Source organism: Delphinus delphis, chromosome 13 (genome assembly GCF_949987515.2).
Source record: "Delphinus delphis chromosome 13, mDelDel1.2, whole genome shotgun sequence".
NCBI classification, from domain to species: Eukaryota; Metazoa; Chordata; class Mammalia; order Artiodactyla; family Delphinidae; genus Delphinus; species Delphinus delphis.
In genome coordinates this window covers 5,373,201-5,384,418 of record NC_082695.1, presented here as the reverse complement: position 1 = coordinate 5,384,418, position 11,218 = coordinate 5,373,201, and the positions used below count along the sequence as shown (strand labels likewise).

The 11,218-nt window shown below is 46.6% G+C and overlaps 1 protein-coding gene and 2 pseudogenes across 1 annotated transcript; 2 read left to right on the top strand and 1 right to left on the bottom strand.

Annotated features, from left to right (window-relative positions):
• The first annotated feature begins 1,809 nt into the window (after positions 1 to 1,809).
• LOC132436392 (large ribosomal subunit protein uL11-like) lies at positions 1,810 to 3,596 on the top strand (annotated as a pseudogene).
• LOC132436680 (U6atac minor spliceosomal RNA) lies at positions 3,027 to 3,137 on the top strand (annotated as a pseudogene).
• A 4,876-nt stretch (positions 3,597 to 8,472) lies between the features above and the next one.
• Positions 8,473 to 10,911, bottom strand: UBC (ubiquitin C). The gene is made up of 2 exons (XM_060027884.1): positions 10,752 to 10,911; positions 8,473 to 9,919 (listed from the first exon to the last, which is right to left on the bottom strand). Exon 2 carries the CDS (start codon positions 9,914 to 9,916, stop codon positions 8,543 to 8,545), a length of 1,374 nt encoding a protein of 457 aa, XP_059883867.1. The 5' UTR covers positions 9,917 to 9,919; positions 10,752 to 10,911; the 3' UTR covers positions 8,473 to 8,542.
• Positions 10,912 to 11,218: the final 307 nt, after the last annotated feature.

Genomic DNA, 11,218 nt, shown 5'->3' with positions numbered 1-11,218 from the left:
ATGCTTAACTAAGTGATGGTCCACCTACACCAGCCCTACCCAATGGAACTTTCTGCCATGATGGAAACATGTCCACTAGTCACATGTTTCTACTAAACTTTTTTTTTTTTAATTTTGGCCTCGCCACACAGCTTGCCAGATCTTAGTTCCCCGACCAGGGATTGAACCCAGGCCACAGCAATGAAAGGGCCGAATCCTAACCACCAGACCACCAGGGAATTCCCCCATTACTAGACTCTTAACATGTGGCCAGTGCAATGGGTGAACACATTTTATTTAATTTTAATTAATTTAAATGTAAATAGCCATGTGTGGTTAGCTTCCTGGAATCGAGCTATGAACTTCTAACAACTTGGCCTTGTCTTTCTTTTATCCACGCCAATGAATCATCCCTGAGACTTCCCTGAAGCTGTTCATCCTGCCGCTCCTAAATGTGAGACACGACAGACCATTCTTGAGGCCCTGGGCTTGCTGTGATGGCTCTACCACCCAGCCCAGCAAGAAGATAAAAGGCTTCTTCTTGGAATCAGAGCCTGAATCAGACGCTTTGGGTTCCAAGCACCGAGAGCTGCGGTCAGAGCAATAAAACAGAAAAAACCCCAATCTTCGCGGTGCTTCCACGGGGACCTGAGAGCATAGTGGTTAAGACCGTGGAGCAGGGTAATCCCACTCTTGGATATATAACCAGAAAAAACAAAAACACTAATTCAAAAAGATACATGCACCCCAGTGTTCCTAGCAGCCTTGTTTCCAATGGCCAAGATATGGAAGCAACCTGAGTGTCCATCGACAGATGAATGGATAAAGAAGATGTGGTACATATATATACAATGGAATATTACTCAGCCATAAAAAAGAACAAAATGTTGCCATTTGCAGCAACATGGAGGGACTTGGAAGTCATTACGCTAAGTGAAATAAGTCAGATAGAAAAAGGCAAATACTGTATGATATCACTTAAATGTGGAATCTAGGGCTTCCCTGGTGGCGCAGTGGTTGAGAGTCCGCCTGCCAATGCAGGGGACACGGGTTCGTGCCCTGGTCCGGGAAGATCCCACATGCTGCGGAGCGGCTGGGCCCGTGAGCCATGGCCGCTGATCCTGTGCGTCCGGAGCCTGTGCTCCGCAACGGGAGAGGCCACAACAGTGAGAGGCCCGTGTATCACAAAAAAAAAAAAAAAAAAAAAAAATGTGGAATCTAAAAAATACAACAAACTAGTGAATATCATAAAAAAGAAGCCCACTCACAGATACAGAGAACAAACTAGTGGTTACCAGTAGGGAGGGGAGGGATGGGGCAATTTAGGAGTGAGGGAGTGGGAGGTACAAACTATTGGGTGTAAGGTAGGCTCAAGGATATACTGTACGATGCAGGGAATAGAGCCAATACTTTGTAATAACTGTAAATGGGAAGTAACCTTTAAAATTGTATTAAAAAATTAAAAATACAAAAAAATAAATAAAAATCTATACAAATATATATTCCATAACATTAAAAAAAAAAAAAGAGTGTGGAACTGGGGCCAGACTGCCTGGTGCCCTCCCTGTACCTCAGCTTCTACATCAATAAAATCTGGACGTTCACCGTGCCTTGGTCTCAGAGTCGTTAAGAAGTTTCGGACTGGGACTTCCCTGGCGGTCCAGTGGTTAAGACACTGAGCTTCCAGTGCAAGGGGCACAGGTTCAATCCCTGGTCGGGAACTAAGATCCCACATGCCAGACAGAGCAGCCAAAAAAATTAAAAAAATAAAAGGACAACGAAGAATTTTCGGATTGGAGTGCCATGCATGATGAGGACTGAGTTATCAGTATGCTAACAGGTAGGGGAACTAACAGTAGACAAATATCCAACCAGTCAGAAAATTCCAGATACTGAGAAGCGCTATGATGGACCTAGGAGTGGATCATGGGATGAGACTAGTTGAAAGCCAGTGGACTCGTTTAAAATGGTGGTCATGGAAAGGAGGTTGGAGTTGAGACCTGAGAGAGGAGGTGGGTCCTCTGATGGGAAGATCCAGGGGAGGGCATTCCAGGCAGAGCTGAGTGCAAAGGCCCTGAAGCAGGAAAAGCCTCGGGCTGTTCCTAAGCTGTAAAGAAAACTGTGCAGCTAAGGGAGAATGAATAGGGGCAGAAGAGCAGCAATGAGGCCAAGAGATAGGACGGCTGGTCTTTGGGGATTTTTACGCAGGGGAGGGCTTCTTGTTTTCAATAACTAACTGGGATGGCAAACCAGCAAGCAGGAAGACCTGGACACGAGGGCCGGCGGTCCATGTGCTGACACACTGTCACCTTCTGGGGGTCCCCTGGGCCTCATCCCCCTCCCCATGCCCTTCACATCCTCCTGATTGTTGTATTTGCCCAAAGAGAGAGTCCGAAATGAGGAATGAGGAACATAGGCTCAAGCCATCAACTTTCTGGAAATCTGCACATCCCACACTATTTGGAGGAGGGTGGGTCATCCAGGGCCCAAGTGGGAGCAGAGACCAGTTTGGGGGTTAAGATGAAAGAAATGGGTGCCTCGGATCAGGGTGTTGGCCTGGAGAAAGAGCCACAAGAGTCTGGCTATGTTTTAGAGGCTGAGTGGATGGGATTTGCTGATGAATTGGACTGGATGGATGAAAGAGAGGTTGAGACTTTGGCTGGAACAGGAAGACACAGAGGAGATATTAGCTGAGACAGAAAGACGAAGGGACAGACAGGTGGAGTGCAAATTGGGAGACAATAAATGTGTTCTATTATATATATTTTTCAAAACGGCACACACATGAGGAAACAATCAGACAAATCCACAACGGGAGACATTAGTTAAATCGGCTGGCCTGGTTCTTCAGTCAGTGTCCTAGGAAATACAAAAGACATAGGGTTGTTCTAGATTAAGAGAAAGACAGGGTGTGGGGAATTCCCTAGCAGTCTAGTGGTTAGGACTCTGCCTCTCACTGCTGAGGTCCTGGGTTCAATCCCTGGTCAGGGAACTAAGATCCCACAGGCCACGCTGAACAGCCAAAGAAAAAGAGAGACAGAGGAGAGGTGTTGTGTGAAGAGAGAGAAGGTTAGCTCTCCCCTGGACTAGGACAGAAGAGGCCCTCAGGCCTGACAACACAGATATGGTTAAAGTACAGCCACCTACCCACGGTTTCTCAAAGTTGTGTGCCTGAGGTACACTGGTGGGGAATTCAGTGCCACATCTGCCGTGACCCCTGAGATCTGCCCCGTAGGTCTGTCTCCAAAAAAGGTTGGTGATGACATTACCAAGGCAACCAGTGACTGGAAGCGTCTGAGGATGACAGTGAAACTGACCATTCAGAACCAACCAGGCTCAGACTGAGGTGGTATGTTTTGCCTCTGCACTGATCATCAAAGTCCTCAAGGAACGGCCAAGAGACGGAAAGAAGCAGAAAAACATTAAGCACAGTGGGAGTATCACTTTGATGGGACTGTCAACATTGCTCGACAGATGCAGCACCAGTCTTTGGTGAGAGAATTCTCTTGGAACCATCAAGAGACCCTGAGCACTGCCCAGTCTGTGCTGATGGCCACCACCATCACGACATGAAAGATGACATCAACAGTGGTGCCAGGCAATGCCCAGTTAGTTAAAAACTAGAAAGGGAAGTGTTTCAATAAAGGAGCACATAAATAAAGAATCATTTCACAACCAAACCAAAAAAAAGAGAGAGAGAGAAACATAAAGGAGATATAATAACCAATGCAAAGCATGAATCTTTACTGGATCCTGGATCAAAAAATAAATCAGCTATACTGACATTCTTGGGATGATTTATTCCAAAAACGTTCAAAATTCTCTTTTGGCAGGGAAACATTTGAAAAAAAAATGTCTAATCTGTTTTCAATTTTCTTTTTAAATGAAAGAAAAGAACAGGGCCATTTTAAGACCCATGTAGGCTCTAGACATTTTTACTTTGGATGCCACAGCCAAATATAAAGCATTTCATATTCTATTTTGCATTAAAAAGTACCCCCATTAAATACAAGTCCCTATGTCAGCACTGAAGTCTGTGCCAGTTTATGTGTTACCTTCTGAAGATTCTAAAATATTTAAATTCAATCTTGTAATTTTCATATATTGGATACAATGTGTTTTTTACAGTCTCGAGCATTTGGACGGGGGCCTTTGAAAATTCTCATGAAGCCCATCAGGTTGGACTATGCCAGGGGAATGACCAACAGGGAGGGGGCAGGGAGTTGTGACCCAGCATCTGTGTGGGCCAGTGTGGAGGAGTCAGCATTTCCTTTAAAGCCCATATGACTGGTCTGTTCTGCATTGTGTGTGACCGCCTCTAGGAAGTCCACTTACCAGTTTCCCTTCCCTGGTATTTTTGGGGGTTTCTGAGGAATGCTTACACTTTCCACAAATCTGTGCTGATAGCCCCTTGCTGCTCAGCCAGCCTCCTGCCTCAGGAAATTCTGCCAGTGACCTCTTGCCATCCTACACACGCCTTCTCTGGGCTGCAATATAACCTCTCTGTGCTGTCCCAGGAACCCAGCTCTTTCCTTACTGCAGCCAAGGCTATAGACTTGTTTTTATTAAAGTCAGACATAGGGGAAAGGTGGTATTTTAGAAAGAGGGAGAAGCTGGAGTGAAACAAGGACGTAGAAAATGTCAGGGAGCATATGGGGAAAAAGAAAGTGGTCAGCAGATAAGAGAATCAGGGAGAAGGGCATTTTGAGGGGTTAGATCTGATGAGATACTGTAAGAAACAGAGAACCTACGTTGAATAATAGCTACGTTAGATGCTATGGAGGAGTCATTCCAGCTGGAATGGAAAAGGAGATGGCTTGGGGCTTCCCTGGTGTTACAGCGGTTAAGAATCCACCTGCCAATGCAATTGAACCAGGGATGAGTTCCATCCCTGGTCCGGGAAGATCCCACATGCCGCGGAGCAACTAAGCCCGTGCGTCACAACTACTGAAGCCCGTGCGCCTACAGCCTGTGCTCCACAACAAGAGAAGCCACGCAATGAGAAGCCTGCGCACCTCAATGAAGAGTAGCCCTGCTCTCAGCAACGAGAGAAAAACCTGCATGCAGCAACGAAGTCCCAACGCAGCCAAAAAATAATTTTTTTAAAAAATGGAGATGGCTTCAGGACCGGCAGAAACAGGATAAAGTAAAAGGCATTTGGGAGGACAGTAAATTAACTTTTACTAATGAGTAAACAACCCACTGTGAGAAATAGAAAAGTAAAAGCATAAATTGCCTAGTCAGCCACACCGCTTGGGGGCGCTGCAGGCTTCATGACTAAACCAAAGTCTGTTCCAGTAGCTCCCTCTTCCGGCAGAGATATCACTGCACACTAAGGCTGACATCCTTGAGTTAACAAGCGCTTGCCAATCTCTAAACAGCATACCTCTCTGAGGACCATATTTATAATAATTTGACGAGGACTTCGTTGTGCTTTCAGACGAAACATAAAAAGGAACACTAAACAAATGAGCCACGCATTTTTCTTCTGGTTTATTCAAGATTCACACAATCACATCTATGTAAATGAATCCTTACGTAGTATTAACTCACGTGTGAAACCAAACTTTGGGGTGCTTTAAGATCATTCAACGAAACTGAGCAAGTCTAGCATCTCTGTTCTTCAGCCTCAGAATCCCTTGATGATAGAAACGCTTCTCGTTCATCACTATATCACTATTTTTCCTGTCATGCTTGTATTTGTTGGGTGAAGGGTCCTGTAAATGTTCACTAGGGATTGTGTTGCTCTCGGGGTCTTTATTCTTGAGAAAATTACATGAAAGGTATTTTTCCTTTATAATGAAAGGATATTAGAACTCTGTCAAAACTATAAAGGACATAAAGTGAAAAAGCATGGTGCAGGACAGACTGCAAGCCAGTATGCTACCTTTTGCATAAAGGGGAATTAATAATTAGCAGTCGCTTGTACATGCATAGAGAAACTCTGAAAGCACATACTAGGGGAGGTGGAGAACCACGTGGCTGGGAGACAAAATTGAAAACTTTTCATTATATACTGTTTTAAACTTTTTATATGTCTGAAACACATGAACGTATTATCTACTCAAAAAAATAAAAGTAGGAAAATACGAGACAGTAACAAATACCGTAATTATTATTTATAAAAATGTTTTAAGGCTGATTTTTAAAATTATCCCCAAGAGCCTTATTAAATAGAAATCTTGTATTTTTATGCTATCCTTTCAAAATATTAGTATATGACAGATATGTGTATAAGGATGTACTTTACAGCAGGATTGTAACAGCAAAAACCTAGAATCAAATGTTGGTGGACAAGTTAAATTAAGTCACAGATCATCTATACAATGAAATACTAGCTGGAGTATTAAAAATGATGGAGATCCTGATATGCTGGCATGGAAAGATGTCCATAATTACCTAGTTTAAAAAAGAAAGCTGAGAAACGCTATGCTGTGAATGGTCCTATTTGTATTTATGTATACATCTATATGTATTTACTACACAGGAGGAAAGCCCAAAGGAATACCGAACTTTAAAATTAGTTATCACTGGGAAGGAATATGGTTAGTTAACTACTTAGGAACTTAGGTGGGCTACCTTTGACTTTATAAAACAATGTATACATTGTAATTAGATACAGTAAGAGGCAAATATACTCATTTTCTTGGGAGTAAGCTTATGTGTAACTTTCACTTCCTTTATCATGATTTTAATGTTTGTACTATCTTGTGCATATTTTAATATTTAATATATTTACATATAGTTTGTACCATCACTGATTTTAGTGTTTTTAATTGTTTTTCAAATCTTTTCTAGTGTTTACACCTGTAGTTAGCAATTTCTTTCATTAAACTTGACAGGAAGGAGCCAAGTGTTCCTCAGCAAGTTCTCCATTGAGCATCCCCACCCCTAGGACACCCACACAGCTTTATGCTCTAATGCCAAGATCCTTCTAACTGCGTGTCGCACACATGGTTCCCCCCATGAGCTGACCCAGCCCCACATTCTGAAACATCACTAGCCACTGACCGCCTCACACTCGAAGACAAAGCACTCATCACTAACACCGCCCTAGGAAGCTTGCAAAGCCTGTCCTGCAGGGCGGTCATTTTCAAGATGCTATTGACGTTTTACCCCTATGCTATGACCACTTACTTTTAATGAGCAATAAAATTACACAAAAACTACTCACAGCGACTGGACGTGGTTACAGGTGCTGGTGGAGTTCCAGGGATTTTTGTAATGTTGCTTCTCGACCTGTATGTTCATTTGCATGGGTGAATCACGGAAATCCAGTGAACTATACATGCTCTGGTGTCAATAAAGTGAAAACTCACAATAAGAAACAGATTTGCCTAAGACAAACTTTTCAAATGGCATTTCCTAGTTGTGATGCCCTAAAGCGAGGACTTAAGCCTGTTGACTTCAGGTATTTTAGGACTGGCAGTAATACAGAATTTCCTCTGCATCAGAAGTTACACATGCATACCCTAAAAGTGGGAGAGAGGAAGGGAGAAGCTAGCGGGAGTGATGCTCTTTGGAGAACAATCCCTTATTTCGAGTCCTTCAAATAAGCCTCTGACTTCTGGGGTACCTACCAACCAGTGCCAGCTCCTTATATTAAATCAGCTTCCCTGCAACTTTCACCTTTGGCTCTAGTTATGACATACAAAGATACTTACCAGTAGCATCTGATTGGTAAGTCACTACTATAAAAGGCCAAGAGCCAATGGCTTCACCCACCAATTTAGCTATATACAAACCTTTCACCTAGTCACAGAAAATTAAGGAATCTTGACAACTTTATCTTAGCAAAAATTTTGACAATAGCTTTACTTCTCTAACTACCAACTCCTAAACTTTCTAGCATAACGCCTAATGAGACTTTAGTAAAAATTAAACTGCCACATCCTAGAGAACAAACTTATGGACACCAAGAGGGGAAAGTGGCAGGGGGTGGTGGTGTGATGAATTGGGAAATTGGGATTGACATATATACACTAATATGTATACAATGGATAGTAAGAACCTGCTGTATAAAACATAAAATTCAAAAAAACATTGCCACATCCTTTTTAAAAAACATCTGGTCAAATGACTTTCTATGCAGCTCAATGTGAATTTAAACAGAGCTATGTACTAAAACTGATTTTTCTGTAGGTTCCCTTCCACCACGCCGGCCCTCTAATAGCTCCTCCCTGCTCGTATTCCAGAAACTCTCCCACTCTCAGGGACCACACCCAAACTCAGTATTTTTAAAGTCAGTAGTTTACAAGTAAACCTACATCTAAGCGTCCACATGGAAAATTCTAACTTCAACCTCCAACTTGTCTGGGTTTTATTTATACTCACCCACTACAGTTCTATGTTAAGGCCACCTTTTACTGACACTGCTTACCTCTAGGTTACCACAGAATCATCTGGTAGACCAAAACTTTGATCCCTCACACCCCACCCCTAATTAAAAAGAATCTTCTGCAAACACTTATTAAAAAGAAATAAATTACACTATTTGAGAATGCCAACAATTTTATTGAAAGAAAAGTGCAATGAAACTTGTCAAAAGCTTAAAAGGGAGAACTTAGACACCTCCCCTCAAGCGCAGGACCAGGTGCAGAGTGGATTCTTTCTGGATGTTGTAGTCAGACAGGGTGCGCCCATCTTCCAGCTGTTTCCCAGCAAAGATCAACCTCTGCTGGTCTGGGGGGATGCCCTCCTTGTCCTGGATCTTCGCCTTGACGTTCTCGATGGTGTCACTGGGCTCCACCTCCAGGGTGATGGTCTTGCCAGTCAAGGTCTTCACGAAGATCTGCATACCACCCCTCAGACGGAGGACCAGGTGCAGGGTCGACTCTTTCTGGATGTTGTAATCAGAAAGAGTGCGGCCATCTTCCAGCTGTTTGCCTGCAAAGATGAGCCTCTGCTGGTCAGGGGGGATGCCTTCCTTATCCTGGATCTTGGCCTTCACGTTCTCGATGGTGTCACTGGGCTCCACCTCCAGGGTGATGGTCTTGCCGGTCAGGGTCTTCACGAAGATCTGCATACCACCCCTCAGGCGGAGGACAAGGTGCAGGGTCGACTCTTTCTGGATGTTGTAATCAGAAAGAGTGCGCCCATCTTCCAGCTGTTTGCCTGCAAAGATCAGCCTCTGCTGGTCTGGGGGGATGCCTTCCTTATCCTGGATCTTGGCCTTCACGTTCTCGATGGTGTCACTGGGCTCCACCTCCAGGGTGATGGTCTTGCCGGTCAGGGTCTTCACGAAGATCTGCATACCACCCCTCAGACGGAGGACAAGGTGCAGGGTCGACTCTTTCTGGATGTTGTAATCAGAGAGAGTGCGGCCATCTTCCAGCTGTTTGCCTGCAAAGATCAGCCTCTGCTGGTCTGGGGGGATGCCTTCTTTATCCTGGATCTTGGCCTTCACATTCTCGATGGTGTCACTGGGCTCCACCTCCAGGGTGATGGTCTTGCCGGTCAGGGTCTTCACGAAGATCTGCATACCACCCCTCAGACGGAGGACAAGGTGCAGGGTCGACTCTTTCTGGATGTTGTAATCAGAGAGAGTGCGGCCATCTTCCAGCTGTTTGCCTGCAAAGATGAGCCTCTGCTGGTCTGGGGGGATGCCTTCCTTATCCTGGATCTTGGCCTTCACGTTCTCGATGGTGTCACTGGGCTCCACCTCCAGGGTGATGGTCTTGCCGGTCAGGGTCTTCACGAAGATCTGCATCCCACCTCTGAGGCGAAGGACCAGGTGCAGAGTGGACTCTTTCTGGATGTTGTAGTCAGACAGGGTGCGCCCATCTTCCAGCTGTTTCCCGGCAAAGATCAGCCTCTGCTGGTCTGGTGGGATGCCCTCTTTTTCTTGGATCTTCCCCTTGACGTTCTCGATGGTGTCACTGGGCTCCACCTCCAGGGTGATGGTCTTACCAGTCAAGGTCTTCACGAAGATCTGCATTGTCTGTTGCAACAAAAAAATTAACACAAAAAATAACCCCAGCGTTTAACAGGTAATTCAGAGGTCAACACATACCTAATGCTACAAAATTATACGTCACTATATACTAACCAAATGACTAACCTGCCCCAAAACTCAGAAGCTTGACAAATAAGGTCAAAAGCAACGTTTCATGCACTTAAGAAAGAAAAGCAGTCAATTCGCGGGCCTCACTTACCCTCCCGCCTCACTGGCTGGCTGCCCCCTGCCAACACGACAGCGACCACCCCAGGCCCAAACCCTGCGCCCCGAGACCAGAAAAACTCTCCCTCCACACATACCAGCAGGCGGCCCCACCCTCGATTATGAGCCCACGGAAGGGATGACGTCTCGGAACCGCGGTGGCGAGCGGGTCCCCTCCCCCACCGCGGGGGCAGGACGGCTCCGTGGCGTCGGCAGTTACTGTCCCCTTACTGGGACGGGAAACCGAGCTCTCGCTCGAGTCAAACCGTGACCTCATGTTCGCTTCCCTCACACGCCGCCCAACCCCGTTCCCCAAAAAGCTGGGCCCGCCGCCACGGAGGCCTCCCGGGCCTCTCGCGTTTCCTTTTCAGGCGCAGTCCCCTCCCCCGCCCCCCATCTTCTCTCTCCCACCTCATAGCCCGCTTCGGAGTCCGGCTTCTCCCACCGAGGGACGGGGAACGGACGCCATTTTGCCGCGTTCCTCCCTCTCAGGGCTGCCCTGCTGCTAGCCGGCCCCGGGTGACTAAAGGCCTCGGCTGCTCCCTTTGCCGCAGCGGGCAAGTCGACACCCCTCGCCCCCCGCGGCCGCGAGACCCCCGGGCCCCCTCCTTACCAAATGGTGGTGTCGGCAGCGAACGCAGAAAAACCGCAACTCGACTCCCAAACTTCACGAAGCTGCTTCCGCACCGCTCCCGCCGGCGCTGCCTTATATAGTTACAGGTAGCGCCGCTCCGATAGATCCTTCCGCAGAAACGCCGAGAAGGGACTACTTTTCGCAGCCCTCCTGCCCTCTGAAGAGAAACCCCAGGCTCAACTAATTCCACTCATAAAATGCTCTCCTGTGAAGACTGGAGCTTTGGGGCCGAATCTGGCGCGGAGCGGGCCGCCGTCCCGAGAGGCCTGGCGGAGGGATCAGCGCGCTCGTGGAGCGCTGCGTCCGCGGACTTGCCCGGGGCTCGAATTGGGGGGAGGGAGAGTGGGGAGCCGGCGGCCTGAAAACCTGGCGTGGAGTCCCCCAGACGTCCGGAGCGGGCCGTCTCCACCGCCCGGCCTCGATGCCCCCTCCCCACGGCCCGGACG

Excerpts from the sequence above, each read along its gene's own strand:
- UBC (XM_060027884.1), bottom strand. The coding sequence starts at position 9,916 with ATGCAGATCTTCGTGAAGACCTTGACTGGTAAGACCATCACCCTGGAG.